Genomic DNA, 23,645 nt, shown 5'->3' with positions numbered 1-23,645 from the left:
ACTGTGCTTGGGTTTCAGAAATACAGATGGAAATAAAAGTATCTCCCATCAAAGTTTCATAGTCCAGCAGTAAAGATAGATGTGCAATCAAGCCAAACACAGTGGCTCATGTCTGTAATCCCAGCACCTTGGGAAGCTGAGGCAGGTGGACCACTTGAGGCCAGGAGTTCAAGACCAGCCTGGCCAACATGGCGAAACCCTGTCTCTACTAAAAATATAAAAATTAGCTGGGCATGGTGGCACGTGTCTATAGTCCCAGCTACTCAGGAGGCTGAGGCACAAGAACTGCTTGAACCCAAGAGGCGGAGGTTGCAGTGAGCCGAGATTGTGCTACTGCACTCCAGCCTGGGGAACAGAGCGAGACTGTGTCTCAAAAAAAAAAATTAGATGTGCAATCAAATGATTTTCATACAGTATAGCAAATGCAATTTTTTGAAAAAGAAAAATGCCCAGTGTATTAGACAGTAGCTGAGGGAGTAATCAATTATTGGGCCAGGAATATCAGAAGACTTCCCAGAGAAGTTGTCTCAGCTGTAGTTTGAAAGGAGTAGAAATTTGCATAGCAGACAAGTAGCTGACAGACATTACAGACCAAGAGACTATTGCATATGCATGGGCTTAGAGTTACAAACTAGCATGATGTAATTAGGGGATTATATAGAGGTCAGCTTAGGTAACATAATGTGCAGGAACAGGAAAAGCTAGAGATGGTAGTGGACCGACGCAGAGGCCAAAATCGTATCTTGGAAGGCCTTGTGTACACTAAGAGGTTTGCAGGCCAGCAATCTTCCATATGTGCTTTTTGAATCCCCCTTCAGAGCTCTGTAAACAGAGAGAGCATCCAAGCAAGCTGCTGGGGTTTTCAAAGCCACTGATGAGTTGCAAACAAGAGTGAGTATCAAGATTAGACTGCATTTGTAAAAGCCTGGTTGCATTATGGAGAGTGGATTAGTGAACATCCAGTCTGGAGAGAAGAGGCTAGTTAAGAAACAATGGCAATAGTCCAAGGAGGAAATAATAAATGATAAGGGCCTGAACAAAGACAGCCCAATGAGACTGGAGAGGAGAAACCAGAGTGAAAAGCTGCCAGGCAGAGGCACAGAAGAGAATGCCTACTGTGATACCAAGGAGGTCAGTGGTGATAACCCTCCTAGAAACCCAATACAGGGAGAGGAGAAGGTTTGGGGCAAGGCAGAGATTGGGAGCCAGCCCAGAATGTTGACTGTATGTGTCTGCTGGACTTCCTCCTGTATGTATGAGCCTGGACTGAGGGGAGGTCAGCAGTAGCAGCTCACAGCAGGATGGAAGGGATTAGAGCCACGGGCACAGATGAGATCAGGAATGGAGAGAGCACAGAGTGAAAGAAAGGGCCTGGACACCCCCACTTTTGCAGACTGGTCTGAGGAAGACGGAAGGGTGAGAAGGAATGGAGGGAGAACACTCAGGAGAAGAGTGTCATGGAAACATAAAGGAAAAAGAGCTTTAGAAGGAGAGAGTGAGCAGTCCACAGCCTCCAATGCAAGAGAGATCCCAGAAGAGAAGACCTGAAAATGACTCTCGGAGTTTCAAGATTCATTGGTAACTGTCAGTGGTTTCTGCAGGGAGGTAGTGGCAGAAGCCAGATTGCAGTGGCCTGGCTGGGAAAGAATACAGAAAGAGAGGCTGGCCCTCCAGCGAGGTGCAGTGTCAGAGGAGGAGTTGTAAGGATGAGCGATATTGGAGCATGTGTATTAGCTGAGAGGGAGATGCTACTAAAGTGGGAGTGGTTCACGATTCAGGAGAGAGAAGACAAACAGTCCAGCAACTTTACCCAGATCAGAGGCTCCTGTGAGTTGCAAGCAGGTTCAACCTACATTTCCTTCAAGAATTACCTTTTGGTTGTTTTGACTTATGGGAAATTACTTTTTAAAAATAGCACAGAAAAATTAGGAGGTTGTAATAGATTCCAAACACTTGTTTTTAATATAAACCCTGTGGTGAAATTTTTATTGCCTGTAATTTCAAATGACCTAATTATTGTAAGCGGCCAAATTGTTCAGGTCCACTGAACAAGAGCATCCCACTGATGGTGTCTCACATTTTATTTAAAGTATTTCTGGGGCTGTGAATAGAGGGCTGTTTGCATGTCTATGGCATTTTTCTTTTCTTGTTCCCTTTTAAAAAGGGAACCACCCTTGACTGTCCAGGAGCTACCTGGGTGCTTGCGATACCTCAGACAGACATCCCTACCCTCTTGGTGCTGATGTCTGTCAGACAAAATGCAATTAACATAATAAACAAGCAAATTATGTAATACATAAGTCTTGGCTCCAAAAAGTCTATAGATTTTTATACCATTGTTAAAAGATAGGTCTTTTGAGTAACTGCTCTGTCTCTTATTCGTTTCTGGGAATTTTTTTTTCCCCCTCTTCAAAGTCCAGATCCTTTTAGTGGAGTTTAAATAGTTTTCCCACCATGAAACTAAATTCTGAGTCTTTGCACCCAGAAGTCATTTTCCACCACCGAACCCCCAAAGCACTCTGTGCCTTTCTGATTTCATTTGTCACGGTTTCCCTTGCCACAGAGTGATTTGTCAACATAATTTGCCTGAGTCTCTTTCTTAGGGGCAGGAACTGCATCATTCGTCAGTCTTTGCTGTCTTTGTCGTGTCTAGCACAGTGGCTTGCGCCTGGAAAATGCCCCGTACCCTGGGACAAATGAATGTTCTGATTTCATAAGGATTTGAGTATGTGACATAACAGTCACATACATCAGACATATCTGTAAATGTAGAAATCAAGTAAATTTGGAAATTTTAACCTATATAAAACATGATAGCTTAGCACTGTCTGAGTATTGTGATATAACATTATGGTCTCCAAAGTAAAAAATTATAATTTTAATTTTAGGAAAAGGGCCAAATCGATTAAAGCTGCTGTTTCAGAAGATCCAGTGGATTATCTTGGTATAATTTCTGGCGTCTGTGTTGTTCTATTATTTAGCAGCCATGAGCCCTCTAAGTGAGATTGCATTGCCACACTGGATCATCACACCTGTATAAGACCAAGCTTTCTAATTTCCCTGAGGATAAAACACCTTCTTCTCTAGATATGAGAAATAGGAGATTACATCGGAGCCTACTGCATATACATAATGCTGTGCTTCTCTATCTTAGAAAGTTTGTTTGGATTATAAAATTAAATGCTGCCAGCAGTGAAACAATGCCAAAATGCTCTGAGAGAAAGTAATGGTGAAATGGCTGGACCAGACCTAGGGCTTCACTGTTTGGACTCACTTGTCTCACAAGGGACATGCAGCCCTTGGCAGGCACCTTGCACATGCTTAGCAGTTTTCGAGACGACTCTGCAAACTGGGTTTTATCCTTCCTAGAGATCCACATGTCACTTTTTAACAGCCAGTTTTTCATGGAAGACTTTGTAAGACACTGGGTCAGTGGAAAGATAATCATTGATGTTAGACTGATCCTAACCACAATTTATAAGAGCCTGCTGGATGATAGGCACTGTGCTGAGCACATTGCATTCATTATAATTATATCTTTTAGTCGTTACAGTAGCCTGATGTGGGGCCCTATCAGTTCCATTTTACCGACAAGGGAACTGAGGAGCAGAGAGGTTAAGTAACTAGCCCAGAGTCACATGCCGCTAGTATGTGGTGGATGTGGAATCTGAACACATGCCCTTCTGACTCCGAGTCCCTTAGTTTGTCCACCCTCTGATGTACGTCTTCCACTAGCAGTAGATTTGAACTCACTCCACTTTTACCAAGCCTGTGCTTGCCCCACAGTGCTATACACTTTCCTACACAGGGCACCAGATGTGGAGCAACAAGCTTGCAGACAAGCCTTGGTTTTATGATTCTGTGGCCTTGAGGAGCTCCTGTATATGAAAATGTTTTGTAAATGTAGGACACTGTTCAGTCTGCAAGTTGGCATTTGAATTTTTTTTTTTTTTTTTTTTGAGACGGAGTCTTGCTGTGTCACCCAGGCTGGAGTGCAGTGGCGTGATCTCGGCTCACTGCAAGCTCTGCCTCCCGGGTTCACGCCATTCTCCTGCCTCAGCTTCCCCAGTAGCTGGGACTACAGGCGCCCGCCACCACGCCTGGCTAATTTTTTGGATTTTTAGTAGAGACAGGGTTTCGCCGTGTTAGCCAGGATGGTCTCCATCTCCTGACCTTGTGATCCGCCCACCTCGGCCTCCCAGAGTGCTGGGATTACAGGCGTGAGCCACCGCGCCCGGCCCGGCATTTGAATTTTAATTTATTTTCATGGAATAAGGTATGAATGACTCTCCGTCACTGCAATTATCTTTAGAGGTAAGCCAGCGATTCCCCACAACGCACCCCAACGGGCGCCAGATCATGCTCACCTACCTGCTGCCCTGGCTGCACAACATCGAGCTGGTGGACAGCAGGCTCCTCCTCCCAGGGTCGAGCCCCAGCAGCCCAGAGGACGAAGTCAAGGACCGGGAAGGCGATGTCACTGCTTCTCACGGGCTGAGAGGAAATGGCTGGGGCTCTCCAGAAGCCACGTCACTGGTCCTGAACAACCTCATGTACATGACGGCCAAGGTAAACTCAGAGGAAATGTGCTTCAAATAGCACGGCTCCATCATCAGAAAAAAAAAAAAACCATGGGTTAGTCAAACCCCAGGGAAAATGGAATTCCTTTAAAATCACATGAATGGGGATAAATAGTGGTGATGGTTGCACAGCAATATGAATGGACTTAATGCCACAGGCTGTACACTTACAAATGGTGGTGATGGTAAACTTTATGTTATGTGTATCTTACAGCAATTTTAAGTATAATAATAAAAATAAGCCTAATGTTTTAAAAACTCACATGAATAGGTATTGTGCATGACTGATTTGTGCATTATTAATTACTATTTGCTGAAAGATGGCATCTCTCTGATAAATGGTCATGTCAAAATCAAAATCCTTGTGATTTTGAGATGGTCATGACCCTCAAAACTACGTCAAACATTTTGCATCCTTACAGTTTTCACACATCTCTTGTGCTGGTTTTTACTTTGTTATATAGTATGGAGATGAAGTTCCTGGGCCGGAAATGGAAAATGCTTGGAATGCTTTAGCCAACAATGAGAAATGGAGCAACAACCTGAGGATCACCTTGCAGTTCCTGATTAGCCTCTGTGGGGTCAGCAGTGACACAGTTCTCCTACCCTATGTAAGTGTTTCTCAGACCTTCAAGAGTGATTATTCCTGCAGGGACTCCCGTGTGCAATTTGCAAGTCAGAATGTGCTCTTTGCTCCAGCTAAAATAGAAATGTCCAGTTAGTCACATGAGAGCTCATCCAGATATTACATAAAAGTTCCCTTCTTGCCCCCTAGACACTGGCTATGTGTGCTAGTGATGCCTCTGTCATCTCCTTGCTCTGAGCCTTGGGACACAGAAACCTATTGATACAGGGGGTGGGTATTTTTTGGCAGTTTCCGAAAGCTGCCTTCTATAAACATTGGACCTACTATGTAAGAGACACTAAGTAAAGTGTTGCATTATTACTAATAAGAATGTTTACATCTTGATGCGCTTGAAACAGAATAAGAAAGTAGAGTATCCAGGTTTTTCTCTTCAAATTCAAGTGGTAGAAGAGGGAAGTAAGCACAGAGAAATCCTTCTGCAATGTCTGATATTTACTGTTGGTATTTAAAAGTGATAGGATCAACAGAATGACAGCATTTTGAAAACCCAAACTCCATTGGCATTTCTGTGCTGGTTGTTTTTGTGACGGGTTTGTGCCTTCCTGCTGCTTTGAGTCACATAAGCCTCACTGCAGCTTGCAGGGCTCAGGTTGGACTGTGAGGCCTGCAGTAATGTGGAGCTTTAATCCAGAGTTATTTTTAAAATTTAAAACCATAAAAACAGCTAAAACTCATTTGTTTCTTGGGGGGAAGAGAATAGCAGGGGACTGGATTCCTTTTTAAACAAAAATAGCTAACAGTTTTTTCCCAGGGTTTGTATCAATAAAATTCTTTCTGAAGATGAGACCTTTGATGGCAAGTTTTCAGTTTAGATAGAATTCACGTGCCTCAAAAGTAACTTTTTAAAACTTAGCCATTAGAAAAGGTAAGGGCTTTAAGAACACACTGCTGTCAGACATGCAGGTGAAGAGAGGTGAATTTTAATCCAACCCCTTGGTTCATCCTAGGATAGCACAAAGAGTAGCTATATCACGGTGACAGCTCCTGCATGATGACACACTTATCTAAATGAGAGGTTTACTGACCTAGCGTTCCTGTGGACTAGGCTCTGTGAGACATCCCTTGTTTTCTTTTTCTCTTCTCAGATTAAAAAAGTGGCAATATACTTGTGCCGTAACAACACCATTCAAACCATGGAAGAGCTTCTCTTTGAGCTGCAGCAGACAGAGCCCGTGAACCCCATCGTCCAGCACTGCGACAACCCGCCCTTCTACCGCTTCACGGCCAGCAGCAAGGCCTCCGCAGCAGCCTCAGGTAAGAAGAGCCACCGGGCAGACACCTGGTCACAGATCCCTGGGGTTTCCTTCATGTAGATTCCTGAAAGGATATGAGAATGTGTTTGTTACTTTTTTCTTATTCCTGTGTGTGCATTCAATTAAGAGATGGCTTAAGAATAACTGAGACATGGGCTGGGCGTGGGGACTCACGCCTGCAATCCCAGCACTTTGGGAGGCCGAAGCTGAGGTCAGGAGTTCAAGACCAGCCTGGCCAACATGGTGAAACCCCATCTCTACTAAAAATACAAAAACTTAGCCGGACGTGGTGACACGCACCAGTACTCCCAGCTCCTCAGGAGGCTGTGGCAGGACAATCGCTTGAACCCACGAGGTGGAGGTGGCAGTGAGCCAAGATTGTACCACTACACTCCAGCTTGGGTGACAGAGCAAGATTGTGTCTCAAAAAAAGAGAATAACTGAGTCTCTTAGGGACTGTAGGGTTAATGAAATGATCTTGTAAAGATGACTGAGAATCTGTGGTTCAAGCATCCTCCATCACAGAACTTTGTATTTCAGGCCAGTCCCAGCCAGGACACTGCAATCACTTAGTAATCTCATTTCTGGATCCTCCTTCTTGTATCTGGACCCTCCCTTGGCTAATACTCCTTCAGCGTTGATTAAAATACCCCCGAAAAGTATTATCACTTTTGGTTAATTGGTGTCTCAGCAACCTTTCATGAAATATATACCATCCTCCTCAAATCTCTTGAAGCCTGCCTCCCTTCTGCTGACCTCATGCAGTAACTGCCTTCCAATTCCTCTCCTCCCCGAGTCTCCTGTGCCCTCTGTTCACCCTACACCCTGCCACCAGAGCAGTGTTCTTACAGGGAAGCAGTAGCACAGCCATCAGAAGTGCTAGGTACTTGGCCTTACTTCGCTAGCATTGGTTTATTAACTCCTGGACCCAGAAATACTAAAGCAGCCAACAGCAGGGCCAGCCACTATAAATAAGCTCATTACCTAAGTGGCCAGGAAGAAGAGGTTTCAAGAATGTAGCCTTGCTTTACAAGAGTTAAGGAATTTGGTTTGACCATAACAGATGTCTACAATTCTCTCATTTCAGTGGTGTGGGCTTGGAAGATTGTTTAGAATGTCTGAGATTGTGCAGAAGATGTAAAAAATCTTCCAAACATAAGATTTTACAGGAAATCTTTCCCTGGAATTACTTGAGACTTGAGCTTGACCCCCCCGCTTGCATCTTTTTCTAAGTGTTTTTCTTCCAATCCCATCTACAGGAACCACTTCTAGCAGCAACACAGTGGTTGCTGGCCAGGACAATTTCCCAGATGCTGAGGAGAACAAGATATTGAAAGAATCTGATGAAAGGTTGGTGCAGAAATTTGACTTAATATCCAGTGTAATGTTCTGCAATAATCTATACAAAGACATCAATACAGGTTTGTGGAGTTTCATAAATTTTGCACATACATAAAAATCCTTCTTTGTTTTTAGAAACTGAGACTGACTTTCCACCTCTAGTCTGTATATCCCTAAAGATAACAGTTATTTCTGTGCAAAGTCAGAGAAGAGAAAGATTAAGAAGCGTGTTGTTCTGGTGTTGGAATTCCACTTATCCCAGGGCTTAGTAAAAACCATGAGTTGTTCTGTTAATGGGCACAGACCATCTGGAATTAGAAATGCCATGTGAAATTTTCAAATCTGATTGCTGAATAATTTCTTAGGGATAAAGTAGTCATCCTGAGGTGAGTTCTATGAAACATCATTGTTCTTATTTTATTTTTGCTTTGTCCTGTCTTGGTTAACCAAAACACTATCTCTTCCTGCTAAACAAAGTCTCCATTCCCTCCACATTAGCTCTTTAATAATAATATTTCCCCCATATCTCATCCTCCTTATTGCCTTGCCTATGAACTACTCATCAGTAGTCAAATCAGAGTCACTCTTTCCTGCAGTTGACTGTGAAGAGCAGGGAGAGAAACCAGGAGAGAAAAACAAAACTCAAATTTTTAAAAAAGGAAAATTAGGATGATCCTCACAGTGTTGAAAATGCCTTCAGCTGAGCATTTTATAGTGAAAGGTAATGAGGGAGCCCTTTTAAGGATGAGATGCTCACAAATTCATATTAAAGACAATTTAGGGGATCAAGTAATGAAAATAAGTCACTTAGCCCAAAATGCCCCAGGAAGCCCACGGTGCTTCCTGAGCATCCTGAGGATTTCATCATGTGCACTGGGGCACAGCAGGGGCTGACGTGGAGATGACCCGACACAGGGCTGCCTGCCCCTGGGGCTCTGAAGGCTCCTTCCCTAATTCAGGCGCCTGCCAGATTCCTCACTGCATTGCTGGGCAGCTGTGTTACCTTTAGGCAGATGTTCATCCATACGGGCTTCCCTTCAGACTAAAAGCCCAAACCCAGCAGATCATGAATTATAGACCTTGTCCTTTGTAGTTCTCTAATAAAGGCTTTTATTTCTTTCTCAGGAATGAATAAAGGTTTTTATACTCCCCATATTAGTGAAGGTACAAGATTACTAATTAGCATGTTATTTTTTAAAATCTGTATTTGCTATTAATATTACCTTCTTTGGAAAACTACCTCATGATAAAAATCACAGTATTTCTCTAAAGATATTTTTACTTTCTCACTAGAGTATAACATTCTTGATAATTTATTGTTTTGTCTGCGTTTCCCCTCTGAATTTTATTTGAGGTAGAAAGGTGATAGATCTCCATGTATTAACATCTCATTACAAAGGCCTGTTTAGGGCCAGAGTTCTGAGTGTCCTGCCTAGAGTTTCTTGTTTTTTGTTTTTTGTTTTTTTGAGACGGAGTCTGGGTCTGTCACCTGGGCTGGAGTGCAGTGGTGCGATCTCTATCTCGGCTCACTGCAAGCTCCGCCTCCTGGGTTCACACCATTCTCCTGCCTCAGCCTCCCGAGGAGCTGGGACTACAGGTGCCCCCCACCACGCCCAGCTAATTTTTCTATTTTTAGTAGAGACAGGGTTTCACCATGTTAGCCAGGATGGTCTCAATCTCCTGACCTTGTGATCCGCCCGCCTCGGCCTCTCAGAGTGCTGGGATTACAGGCGCGAGCCACCGCACCTGGCCCTGCCTGGTTTTTAGTAGTGCCTTTGAACTTAAGAAGCCAGTAATCTCTCTAATATCAAGATCATAGAACATCTTCAAGAGAGATTTTCTTGTTTGCTGTTACTCCTGCTCTGTCACCATATCTCTGCTGGTCATTGGAAAACCGGATGCAATTATCTACCCATATATATCACACATATTCATACTCGTCAGATTATTTTATATTGATTGTCTACCTATAACATATTGATTGATCATATTCACATATATATGCAAACATGTCTATGAATATTCTCTCCCAACAGACACCACTATTCCATTGATCCCATACAGCACCTACACTATTTCTCTACTGTATTCTTTTTTTTCTATGAAAGTAGGCTGTGCCCTCAGCCTAAAATCCTTTTTTCTCTTCAATCTACTTATCACCCTTCCCTCCTTGTAATCTCTGTCATGTTGATGTATAGGTACTTACAGACACACTTATCCGAACCACCAGATTTTAACTCCTAGAGAACACAGAGAGAATGCGTATCTCTTACACCAAGCTTGTCCAACCTGCGGCCCACAGGCCACATGCGGCCCAGGACAGCTTTGAATATGGCCCAACACAAATTCATAAACTTTCTTAAAAGATTATGAGATTTTGAGTGTGTGTGATTTTATTTATTTTTTTTTTTAGCTCATCAGCTATTGTGTTAGTGTGGACAGTTCTTCCAGTGTGGTCAAGGGAAGCCAAAAGATTGGACACCCTGTCTTACACATTTTTCCATGCTCAGTGATTAGTCTACTGTGCTGTCCATAGTAGGCATTTTAAAGTGTTCATTTGGTAAGCGAATGAAAATAGGAGAAACGTCACAGCCCCAGAGGTGGGTAAGCTGTCCAACCACCACCAGTCCCCTTTCTCTTACCCTTTCAGTAACCCTTCTCGGAGGAAAGCGATTTACTCCTTTCTTTACAGTCCTTATAGGCAAAGAGCCTACAGAGACAGTGTTGTTCAGAAACACCGCCCCAGGCTGCTGTGTTAACACACCTCAGGAGTGGGGCATCTCTTCCACCATATCCATTGCTGGGCTGAGGGAAGCACCATGGAGTTGGACAAAATGGCCGCCTTGGCTCCATGTTCTTTACAACTAGATTAATGTTTCTTTGATGTGACTCAGTAATATTTAATAATACCGTTCCTACTGACAAAAGCACAAACAAACCGTATAGCTTAAGTGAAAGAACGTTAAAACCAGAGTAAAAGAATATGTGCCAAGTAAGATAGTTGCTGTCTTAAGTCCTAACTAAGGAAAGCTACAGCTTAACCTAATTTTAAGGCCCCAGTAGCCAAAGTAAGAAAAGGAAAAGCAAGTTTTATAACATTCAATTTTTTAAAAAAAAGCTATTCAAGTTAACAGTAATGTTAACAGTAATGTATTAATGTATCAAAATAACTAGAAGAGAATAATTCGTAAGTTCCTAGCATAAAGAAAAAATAAATATTTAAGATGACGGATATCCCAAGTTCCCTGATTTGATGTTTACACATTGAATGCGTGTATCAAATGTTCACAGCTACCCTGAAAAAGGTACATCTATTGTGTATTAAGAAAACTTTTTTAAAACTGTCAGAAATTGTAACAAAGTACACCTACACTCTAAGATTTTTTATGTAGTTTATTTTACTAGGCATCAAAATGAACATATTAAAAGAGTAGTTTATAGCAATTTTTAAAGTATGCAGAAACAATCTTCATAAGTTTTTGTTTTTGAGACAGGGTCTCGTTCTGTCACCTAGGCTGAAATGTACGAAATCACAGCTCACTGCAGGCTCAGCATCCCAGGCTCAAGCAGTCCTCCTGCTTCAGCCTCCTGGGTAGCTGGGAGTACAGACATGTGCCACCACACCTTGCTCATTTTTTTATTTCTTATAGAGACGGGGTTTCACTATGTTGCCCAGGCTGGTCTCAAACTCCTGGACTCAACTGATCCTCCCACCTCAGCCTCCTAAAGGCTGGGATTATGGGTGTGAGTGACTGCATCCAGCCATAAGTATTTTCAATACATCAATCTTAATAAAATATTTTTATAAATTTATATGCCTACGAAGGGATTTTTCATAGGCAGCTAAAGCAGTTAACCTCGTCTGTGTAAATTTTGAACGATCTGTGTTGAAACAGAAATAATTTCTATCTAAATTGATAGTGTTGATATACATTAATATATATTAACTATTAGTTCAGTTATCTAAGTATTATTAATTTGAGCTAAATCAACAAGGTAAAACTGAGGGGAACATTTCATCCTTCTAATTTTTCTCTTACCAGAGCTCTTTTCATGATGTATTTCTTAAGGTATATACCTTTGATGTTAAAAGGCATCAAAGATTCTACTTAATCCTTGAAATTCTTCCAGGGACCAGACCCAAAATAAGCCTCATCAACCCAGAAAAGCAAAGGAAAATAACAGATTTTACGCTTGGGAGTCAGTTTTTACTTTTTCCTTGCCAGACATACACTTTGCTACACTGTGGTTTTAGTCTTCTCCAGAACAAGGAGAACAGTCTGGAAAGGACTTCTCCTCCCCTTTATTCCAGCCTCATAAATAAACTCCACCCAACACCCCTTTAAATCCAACTCAAAAGGGAAAAGAGACAGTTGCCATCCATCCTGTAATTCTTCCCTGTCCGGGCCCTCCAGGCACAATTTAAACCCCGACACAGAGCACAGTTCATGGTAGCTGGAAGTGCCGTGGCGTTCTCCATCCAACGGAAACCTGCAGATGTGCCATTCTTTCACCACCATGCTTTTGTTCCTTTCTGAATGATGTCTGGGCTTAGCAGATGCCGTTTATCACTTTGCATTTATCAGCATAAATATGATTAAAGAACTTCAGAAGGTAATAAGTTTGTCCTTTTCCAGTTTATTTTCATAAATACTTACAGTCTGATTTAGTTGGCCGATTTGTATGAAGCTAAACTGATCGATGTCTTAGTTATTCTGTTCTTATAGATTCACAAATGCCTGGAATCTTTAACAGTGAAGAATGTTTGAGGTATGAAGTTACTGGGGAAAAGATAGCTGTCAGGAGCGGGGAAATGCTGGTGCAAATATCTAAGAAGTGAATAAAACCAAGCTCATTACAGTACATTTCTGTAATTCAGCAAATCCGAATCACTGATGCAGTGCTCTAAGGTTATACACCTGGGACAAGATGGGCGGCTTAACGGCACATCCAGGACTTTTTGCTGAAACATTCTTTCTCCACACATTAGTGAGGACAGCAATAGCCCTGCACCTTCCAGTGTCCCTAAAAGAAATAGAGTATTGATCTGTTATGAGTTAAGTCAGAATACCCGGTCAGTAATGTAGAGGGACACACCTATTTTGGCTTGAGTTTTCCAGGTATTTCTAGATTGCCTTAGTTCTTTGCTTTGGCTACATATATATTAAGTTGATAAAACCTGCTGTGTGTCATTTTATATAAAATAAATATAGACATACCATTTTGCCCACACTGCCCCTGAACTACACCCTTGCCCTACGTTGTAGACCTTTGTTTGAGAAATACGCTATTGATTTCTTTCCAGAAATCCTAGGTAGAAGCATAATAACTGATACCTTATAGTCAGACAGTGTCTTGCAGTTTTGGAAACACTCTCACGTCCTTTCTTTTGATCCCTCAAACAACCCCAATTAAATAAAAGACAGAGTATTATTATGATGCCCTTCTTGCAATTGTGGAAACAAGTTCCCCAAGGAGGTAGAGGCCTTGGCCATAGTTACAGAGCTAGTGAGAGAGAGCTCAGCCTTTAAGCTTCGTGTTCTACGCGGGGAGTTGGCATGGCACTGAAGGCCTCCTGCACCGCCACCTCCCTGTGGTCAACACTAAACAAGGTGTATAACTTCACTTGTCCTGAGTTTCCTCATTGTAGAATAAATAATGCTTATCTCAAAGATGAATGAGCAAGATTAAATAAGATGATGTCTATGAATTACTATACTTCACCGTTTTTATTTTCTTTGTTGTTTTGTTTTTGTTTCTGTTTTTTGTTTGTTTGTTTTGGGCGGGGATTACTTCTTAACAAGCCACAAGAGAGACCAGACCAAAGAGTCCTTCTGGTTAAATTACTCTCCAACTAGGACCTTTCCCTGTGCCGAGACCAGCTGGGTCGGGGAGACCCTAACCCAGCAGCTCTAGAGGAATTAAAGACACACACACAGAAATATAGAGGTGTGAAGTGGGAAATCAGGGGTCTCACAGCCTTCAGAGCTGAGAGCCCTGAACAGAGATTTACCCACATATTTATTAACAGCAAACCAGTCATTAGCATTGTTTCTACAGATATTAAATTAACTAAAAGTATCCCTTATGGGAAACGAAGGGGTGGGCCGAATTAACTGCAGCAGGAACATGCCCTTAAAACATAGTTCGCTCATGCTAATTGTCTGTGGCTTAAGAATGCCTTTAAGCGGTTTTGAGCCAGGTGTTCCTTGCCCTCATTCCCATAAACCTACAACCTTCCAGCTTGGGCATTAGGGCCATTATGAACATGTTACAGTGCTGCAGAGATTTTATGGCCAGTTTTGGGTCCAGTTTATGGCCAGATTTTGGGGGACTTGCTCCCAACACCCTGAACAGTCTCAAACTATTTTAAGAGAAACTTCAATGCTGGGTAAAGTCCAAGATTTGTTATAACTATGTTTGCGTATTTCCCATTCTATGTACTTTCAGTTTAATCATTCAGGAAATATTTATTGACCACCTACTGTGTGTCAGGCTATGTAAATAAGGGAATCATGTTATTCAGCGTCATGCCCATTTTCTTTCCATAGCAAATGTTACCATTTTCTAGTTCAACTGAAATATTAGGCTTAAAATGTTTATCTTTTCAAGGTTTGGACTTTGCTTATGAGCAAAAGTGACCACTGACCCTCTCAAGAAAACAAGAAATGTTTGGGGTACAATTTTTTACAGCATTCCTTTAAGAAAAGCACCATTGGAACTAGCAACTGAAAAAACAACTGCTAAATCATAGTTTATAAGTAAGAGCATAGGCCAGGCGCGGTGGCTCACGCCTGTAATCCCAGCACTTTGGGAGGCTGAGGCGGGTGGACCATGAGGTCAGGAGATCGAGACCATCCTGGCCAACATGGTGAAACCCTGTCTCTACTAAAAATACAAAACTTAGCTGGGCATTACAAAAAAAAAAAATACAAAAACGTGGCGGGCATCTGTAGTCCCAGCTACTCAGGAGGCTGAGGCAGGAGAATCGCTTGAACCTGGGAGGTGGAGATTGCAGTGAGCCAAGATCGCACCACTGCACTCCAGCCTGGCTATAGAGTGAGACTCCATCTAAAAAAAAAAAAAAGAGCATATACGCACACATGTTAATATTTCATTCCGGTTGTGCTTGTATTTGAAGGTTTAGTAATGTCATCAGAGCCCACACTCGCCTCGAGTCAAGATACAGCAATAGCTCTGGAGGATCCTATGATGAGGATAAAAGTAAGTACCAACAGGCTGTGGGCTTTCAGACGGAACGCAAGTGGTCAGAGGATAGAAAATGAGGGTTCTGATTATTCTTGATCTGATTACTAAAAGGGCCCATAAATATTAAGTAGCCATTTAATCCACCTACGCAGATGAGCATCAGCATCCTCAAAAGTTTAAAAAAAAAAAAAAGCCAAACCATGGACAAATCAAAATTATAAAAATTCAAACTACCGTCCCACTCCTATGTTTTTATATTCTTGACATTTTTTTCTTGGTGATGCATCTGGGGAAAATACACTAAGTCATAGTCCCATTAGAAAACAAATGTTGTGGTTCAGTTTTTCCACCTATCTTGCGAGTGGGTTTAACCTTGAAGCTTTGAAAGTCTGCTCACTCAGGATAGGATCTGTTCTCATGTGGAATTTATCAACGGCATAGTCTCCATAGCCTAATGAAAAGCTTGCTAACCCGGGAGTTAGCTTTGTGACAGGAATTTCTTCCGGTAGTTGGGGAAACCAAAAAGGTCAGTGCATTTACTGATTTTGTTTGAGCTCTGGACAGCTTCTGTAGATATTGAGCAGATACAGAGTATTAGTTGGTCACAAGTTACAGAAATTCTGAAACCGAAGAACGCTCCCAGTGACATTTTAGATTTGCTAAGGAAATCAGTAAAGTATCTTGTAGGATTTATTCTATTTTGTCAGAAATTGTAAATATACTCATCTTTCATGAGTTAAGTTCATTTCGTAAGTTGGTGCTTTGAGTTGTTGTTTTGAATTATTTTGTTTTTATGGAAATGTGCGATGTCAGGTAAGAGCTAGGTGGTTCCAATGAGGCCACGTTTCAGCTACCCTTGTTCTACTTGTGAATGCACAGACAGGCAGTTCTCCACCATTAAAATACTAATGGAAGGCGTGTCTATAATCCATATGTAATTATCATGCTCTAGGTTAAGTTTTAGCTATAAAACTTTCTCTAGAGCTGTCAATAGGAAGTAAAATAAAGCTGTTTGTGTTTTCTTTCCTTTGTGTGTCCCCTCAGGGGATTGTACCATCCAAACACTGAATAGTCAAATCTCAGGACCGTAGACCATTACTTGTAGAAGGCACCAGATTTTAGAGATGAGGAAAGTAGTACTTGAGAAATGGAGAGTTGGTTCAAGAAAAGTCTGGTTACTGTGGCAATATCTGGTAACCCAAAGTTTGAGGACAGAAAAATTTAAGTTTAGGCCACCTTAATTCCTCTCAGCACATTTTGGCTGATTGGATATATATCTGAAAACATCACTGAAACAAAGAATAACATATCCTTTCCTAACAGAAATCTCACCATTTACTTTTTAATTCTTCAATATTCTCCCTTTTTGTTTCCCTTTCAAGTTTTATTGAAGAGTAGCTAGTTACCTAGCAGTGCATTTGGCAACTGACTTATCCTGGATGATTATCTGAGAAGTTAAATTTGCTGCAAGTAAGTTACTTGTAGGTAATTTACTGAGAGTTAGAACCGAGATGCTTTACTAGTGCACCTGCTTTAAATTTTTTCCAGGCTAAAATTGTTGTGGCCAAGCTTCATGGCATAGAATGACAGGGTTCTGGTTGCTCACTTGTCAGTGTATTAGAAAAAGCCAGTAGTCACTCTTCCTGAGGGAAGTCCTGACCTTTTCCACTGAAACCCTCTTAGCCACATCCCATGAGAAGTGGGGTGTTCTTGGTTCTGGTTTTCTGGTACCTGTCCTCATTCAGAGCCTCAGTTGTCACAACAGGAAGACACGCCTCCACCAGCTCTGTCAGTGTTAAGGCCAGCATTCTACACTGGGCCAGCAGCATCAAATCAATGACTTCGCACTACCTTGCAGAAGTGAAGCAAAGAAAAATTATATTGTTGGGCCGGGCGCGGTGGCTCAAGCCTGTAATCCCGGCACTTTAGGAGGCCGAGACGGGCGGATCACGAGGTCAGGAGATCGAGACCATCCTGGCTAACACGGCGAAACCCCGTCTCTACTAAAAAATACAAAAAACTAGCCGGGCGAGGTGGCAGGCGCCTGTCGTCCCAGCTACTCGGGAGGCTGAGGCAGGAGAATGGCATAAACCCAGGAGGCGGAGCTTGCAGTGAGCTGAGATCCGGCCACTGCACTCCAGCCCAGGCGACAGAGCCAGACTCCGTCTCAAAAAAAAAAAAAATTATATTGTTATAAAATTGCATAAAGACTATGTAGTATATTCTTCCTCTTAATACATAAACTGATCCCAAGAATAAACCAGCTTCTCTGCAGCCAAATACCTGGGTTAAATCCTGTGCCCACCTGTATTGCTCATCTTAAATGCTGCTGGCCTGCTTTGGGAGCATGATAAGAAATCAACGCGAAACATGTTGCTATACTTATTTTATTTTTATTATGGTTTTTGAGACGGGGTCTCACCCATAGCCCAGGTTATAGTGCAATGTCACAATCTTGGCTCACTGCAGCCTCTGCCTCTGGGGTGCAAGTGATTCTGCTGTGTCAGCCACCTGAGTAGCTGGGACTACAGGTGTGCGCCACCACACCCGGCTAATTTTTATATTTTTAGTAGAGAGGGGGTTTCACCATGTTGGCCACGCTGGGCTTGAACTCCTGACCTCAAGTGATCCACCTGCCGGGGCCTTCCAAAATGCTGGGATTACAGGCATGAGCCACTGCACCTGGCCTGTACTTACTTTATAGATAATATTGTGAAGTTCATTCATTCAACAAATATTTATTGATCCTTTCCATGTGCCAGGCACCATTGTAGGTAGTAGAGAAAAAGCAATGAACAGAACAGAAGAAGTTCCCACTCTCCTGGAGCTTACATTAGAGTTGGGGAGGGAGGTGGTGCTGGTGAATTGGTGATCCATGGGTGGCGGGGGAGGGACTAAAGCAGGGCAAGCAGGGTAGAAACTGATTGGGGTTGGGGGTCAATTTAAATAGAGTGGTCAAGGAAAGCTGCTGTAGTAAGGTGATATTGGGGCAGAGACATGAATGAAGCAAAGAAATGAACCATGCAACTGTCTGCAGATGAGCATCCCAGCCATAGGAAGCAGCAGACATAAGGGCCCTGAGGCTGTATGGGGCCCAGCCTGATCACAGAACAGCAAGGAAGCTAGGATGAGTGGAGTAGGGTGAGCAAGGGTGCGCTGGTAGGAGATAAGCCAGGAGAGGAACATGGAGGGGGAAGACCTGGTAAGGCCTTAAAGGCCATGGATATGGATTTGTGGGGAGCCACTGGAGGGTGTTGAGCAGAGAAAGAGACACTACTGAACTTGTTTTAAAAGAATTGGTCTGTCTGCTCTGTGGAACATAGACCTCAAGTCATCTACCCACCTCGGCCTCCCAAAGTGCTGGGATTACAGGGGTGAGCTACCGCGACCAGCCAAAATTGTGCTTTATTGAGATGAGGAAGACCGGAGGAAGAGTAAGTTTTCATAGAGATGGGAATTCAACATGATTTAATGTTTTTCTTTTTGTATATCTGTATTCTGCTTTGCTTTATAATGAATAACTATAAATTAGTTACCAAGTAATAACTATTCAAGTAGTTACCCAAACAAGTAATTCTAACCCATTTGATCATGTAATTCATACTCACCAAATGAAATCATTAGAAAGTTATTTCTGGCCAGGCACTCACACCTGTAATCCCAAAACTTTGGGAGGCCAAGGTGGGAAGATCACTTGAGTCCAGGAGTTTGAGACCAGCATGAGCAACATGTTGAGACCCCATCTATTTAAAAAAATAATAAATTTTTAATTAGCCGGGTGTGGTGGCACATGCCTATAGTCCTAGCTACTTGGAAGGCTAAGACAGGAGGATCTCTTGAGCCCCAGAATTTGAAACCTCAGTGAGGTTTTTTTTTGTTTTTGTTTTTGTTTTTCAAACAGAATCTCACTCTGTCGCCTGGACTGGAGTGCAGTGGCGCGATCTCGGCTCACTGCAGCCTCCACCTCCCAGGTTCAAGCGATTCTTCTGCCTCATCCTCCCAAGTAGCTGGGCTTACAGGCACGTGCCATCATGCCAGGCTATTTTGTGTGTGTGTGTGTGTGTGTGTGTGTGTGTATTTTTAGTAGAGATGGGTTTTTGCCATGTTGGCCAGGCTGGTTTCAAACTCCAGACCTCAGGTGATCCACCCACCTCAGCCTCCCAATGTGCTGGGATTACAGGCGTGAGCCACTGTAACCAGCCCTGCAGTAAGTTTTGATTGATCCAATGCACTCCAGCCTAGGTTCCAGTGAGACCCTGTCCCTAAAAAAAATTTAAAAATGAAAAATAAAGTTATTTGTACAAGCATACATTTATAAAATTTATTCTGAAAACATCAAGTAGAGAAAACAAGTCTCCTCTCCCTGAAAATAAAGCACAGTTGTCTTTCTCACCCTGCAGATGATCCAATTTCTCCCTACACGGGCTGGTTGCTGACTATTACAGAGACCAAGCAGCCACAGCCCTTACCGATGCCTTGTACAGGAGGATGCTGGGCCCCCCTGGTTGACTATCTCCCGGAGACCATCACTCCCCGGGGGCCACTCCATAGGTGAGCAGCATGTGTGGGGAGAAGGAAACCTTAGCTTTGACTGGACTTTTCTACCTATGACAAGAGAAAAACCTAGTCCAGGTCCCACCACATTAAACGATCTTATCAATCAGTGGGATCCTGCCTGATTTGACTGCCAGCTTCCAGCATATTAGCAGAGTGTGGTCAAATATTAATCAATATTCAAAGCTGCCTCTGACCTTTGAATTTCTCCTTGATGTAATCTGGATATGGGCATGCATTCTGTGATGCTTTTTAGACTGTAAGCAACTTGATGAGAGGGACCTTGTCTTTGATTTCTCTTCATCTCTTAGCTCTTATTACCTAGTGACTAGTGTGATTAGCTCAACCAATGTTTCTTCTTGTTGTGGAGCTCTATGCTGTGTTACAAGTTAAACTCTATTTCCCTGGAATAAGAGCCTTATATAATGTTTTAAAAACACTTAAGAGTTATATTGAACTGTAACTTAATGATCTACTAGTATTTCCATCCCCTTCAGAAGTTGCATTAATTTCATTATTTCATTGATTAGGTGCAATATTGCTGTAATTTTTATGACTGAGATGGTGGTAGATCATAGTGTACGAGAAGATTGGGCGCTTCATCTACCATTACTACTTCATGCTGTCTTCTTAGGTAAGACTGGATCTAAAAGGCATTCTAGCCAATCGGGTTAAAAATATGCAGAAGTAATCCATAGAGATTTCCTTTCACATTGACATCCTTCCTGTTTGACTCATTTTGGGAATATTTGATCACCACCACTGTTCATTGCCCTTTTGTGACATCTGCTCTGAAATGTCAGCTACTTGGTCACTGTTTGAAATTGCTCTATTTCTACCGTGTAAATATAGTGGTATCTCACTAGTGCCACATCTACAAAGATATCCAAAATAAGTTGGGCCTTTTTGAGAGTCTTTGGCTGAAGTGGTAAATTTTAAGCTATGAGGCATAGTCAGAGTATAAAAAGAAAGGATATAGGACAGAGTGGGCCAAGCCCTGAGCTTTGTAGAGCAAAAATGGGAAGAGGAACCAGCCAGGGAAACTCAGAAATTCAGTTAGAAAGAGACTAATAAAATTGGAATCTTTCAGTAACAGGGATATCCAAGGAAGAGAACATCTCAAGAAGAAGGAATGCTAACCACATCAAATGCTACGGAGAGGTCAAGAAAAGTTCATCTATCAGCATTTTATGAGAACATTTTACTTAAGAAATAAAGCATTTTATTTTTCCTAAGCCCAACTTCTGTATGTTGGTAACACAAACAATAACAAAGAAAACTAAACATTCTTTTAACATGTTCCTCCTGAGTATCCTGGAATCTTTACTATCCCTGGAATCTAAACGAGCTTAACGTTTGTTTATACTGAGATTCTACTGTTTTGTTCCAGGTTTAGACCACTACCGGCCTGAAGTCTTTGAACACAGCAAAAAACTGCTTCTTCACCTCTTGATTGCCCTCTCTTGCAATAGCAATTTCCATTCCATTGCTTCTGTGCTCCTGCAGACCCGAGAGATGGGTGAAGCTAAGACTCTAACTGTGCAGCCAGCTTACCAACCTGAATATCTCTATACAGGTAACAGAACGACTGGTAGAGAGCCTAGGACAGTTACAAATGCAGAGATAACTAACTGCAGGTGCCAGTAGAGCCCAAGTTAACTTCTCTCATGCTATGACCTCCAACTTTCCACGTGGTAAATCAACAGTACAGTAAATACACACCATTTCACTCGATGTGAACTTGCCTCTCAAAAGCTTTATTATTGAATATTTAAAATATATTTTTCCTGGTTATATCTATGATTGCTGCCCCCATTGAATATGTTCCTCCTGATGCATTGGAAGTGTACGTGCCCATTGGCCAGGAGCAGCAGTGTAGAACACCGCAGGGTGAGAACGCACAAAACAGTGACCGTTGCTGCTGCCTGAGAGCAGGTCACAGCCAAGGTGCCGGATATATCACTTGTGTGTCTTCTAGTGCCCATAAAGGAATTTTCACTTTATTGAATGACTAACCTTTTCCTTGAAGACGCCATTAGTGGGAGCCTGTTAAAAACCATTGCTGTTTTGAAACCAAAAAAAATTATCCTTAGAAACAGGAACAGATAGCATTAGCTGAGTCAAAGAAATGACTCTGCCATGTCAAGCCATTTATGAAAACTTTATCCCAACAGGTAATACTGGTTTTCATTTAGAACCAGAACATTTAAAATATCTTAAAATGATGATGAAGATTACCAACTAACAGAGTTCAGGGACTAATTTTTTTTTTTTTTTTTTTTTTTTTTTTGAGACGGAGTCTTCACTCTGTCCCCAGGCTGGAGTGTGGTGGCGCGATCTCAGCTCACTGCAAGCTCCGCCTCCCGGGTTCCCGCCATTCTCCTGCCTCAGCCTCCTCGGTAGCTGGGACTACAGGCACCCGCCACCACACCCAGCTAATTTTTTCTATTTTTAGTAGAGACGGGGTTTCACCGTGTTAGCCAGGATGATCTCCATCTCCTGACCTCGTGATCCGCCCGCCTCGGCCTCCCAAAGTGCTGGGATTACAGGCATGAGCCACCACGCCTGGCTAATTTTTTTTTAACCTATTTATTTTACACATTGCATTGGCACTAGCTACAGTGCGACATTTCACATGTCACTGTGTGCTTTCTACATTACTGTGAAAAGGGTGTACCTTTTATTTATCACTTATGCCCACCACTGTACTGGCTTCTAATAGACGTTAACATAGTTCTTTGGAAAACAAACATGAAATCATCATTATCTATACTTAATTGAAAATAACCTATCAGTAGCCTCTTAGAAACACAAAACTCCCTTTGCTGTAGATGTTTAATTAAAATGAAGAGTTCTAGCTGCTCTAAGTCCTGAGGATAAATATAATTTTTTCGAATGTTAGGCAGAGAAAATTGTGGTATCTGGTAAGTTGTGTATCTCTGTGTGCATCAGTTTTGCATTTATTATACCATCAATGTGGTATAAAATGATTTCAATTGAAGATTTACCAAAAACGCATACAATATTCATAGACAAGACAAACAGTAGATAGCTAAAGTGACTGGTTCTACAGGACATAGGGAATAGGTGTACAAAGAATATGGGAAATGTTCTTTTTTTAATAAACATTTATTAAGCACCTAGTTTCAACTGTAGTTGCTTTCAAATACACACTAAAAATGTGTGTGACAGAAATTATTGTCTTGACTTTATTATAATAGGACACCGAGCTACAGAGAATTACAGAAATTCCCTGAGGCTACGCTGTAAGTGACAGAAATGTTATTCAAACCCAGGACTCCTCATCTCTAATTCAGTATATCTATCAGACACACACCAGCACTACATACTTTTTATGATTATTAAATAGGGGAAAAGGGATAGTTGCATATATACATTTTCAAACCTACAGCCTATCCAGAGGTGTAGAATGTCAACCAAGTATGTAGCGAAGAAACAGTATTTGCTTATGCCATATTTCTTTGAATACCATAATACATATTCTATTAAAATACATCATTATATACACAATACTAAAGCTTCTGGGCACATTTACTCAAAAACATTATGTATAAGTAACCAGCCATTAAGTGACTGGTATCCTCAAACAGGGTATCATTTCACATTTTTTTTTCCCCCCAATATGGAGTCTTTGCTCTGTCGCCCAGGCTGGAGTGCAGTGGCATGATCCCGGCTCACTGCAAGCTCCACCCCACCGGGTTCATGCCATTCTCCTGCCTCAGCCTCCCAAGCAGCTGGGACCACAGGCGCCTGCCACCACACCAGGCTAATTTTTGTATTTTTAGTAGAGACAGGGTTTCACCAGGTTAGCCAGGATCGTCTCGATCTCCTGACCTCGTGATCCACCCGCCTCGGCCTCGCACAGTGCTGGGATTACAGGCGTGAGCCACCGTGCCCAGCCCATTTCACATGTTTAAGTAGACTAATACCCAGGAATAATTTATTAAGAGCAGTCAGTAGATGATCTGTTATAGTTGAACTGGTCATTTGCCTGGTCCATACATGCATACAAATACACACACATAACCTTTCTTTTGTAGA

At 42.1% G+C, this 23,645-nt stretch overlaps 1 protein-coding gene across 4 annotated transcripts in view; it reads left to right on the top strand.

Moving 5' to 3' along the window:
* The window catches only part of LOC105485988 (FRY microtubule binding protein), a 268,427-nt gene that overhangs the window by 175,335 nt on the left and 69,447 nt on the right, over positions 1–23,645 (top strand). For all 4 annotated transcript variants that reach the window (XM_011748629.3, XM_071081656.1, XM_071081657.1 and 1 more), the window contains 8 exons: positions 4,313–4,569; positions 5,045–5,191; positions 6,312–6,480; positions 7,739–7,829; positions 14,962–15,044; positions 19,430–19,580; positions 20,114–20,217; positions 20,974–21,159. In XM_011748629.3, coding sequence (XP_011746931.1) covers positions 4,313–4,569; positions 5,045–5,191; positions 6,312–6,480; positions 7,739–7,829; positions 14,962–15,044; positions 19,430–19,580; positions 20,114–20,217; positions 20,974–21,159 — 1,188 coding nt within the window. The remainder of the gene's footprint in view (positions 1–4,312; positions 4,570–5,044; positions 5,192–6,311; positions 6,481–7,738; positions 7,830–14,961; positions 15,045–19,429; positions 19,581–20,113; positions 20,218–20,973; positions 21,160–23,645) is intronic.

Source organism: Macaca nemestrina, chromosome 16 (assembly GCF_043159975.1).
Source record: "Macaca nemestrina isolate mMacNem1 chromosome 16, mMacNem.hap1, whole genome shotgun sequence".
Taxonomy (NCBI): domain Eukaryota; kingdom Metazoa; phylum Chordata; class Mammalia; order Primates; family Cercopithecidae; genus Macaca; species Macaca nemestrina.
Note: the sequence above shows the minus strand (reverse complement) of the source record. Positions and strands in the feature narration are given on the sequence as shown.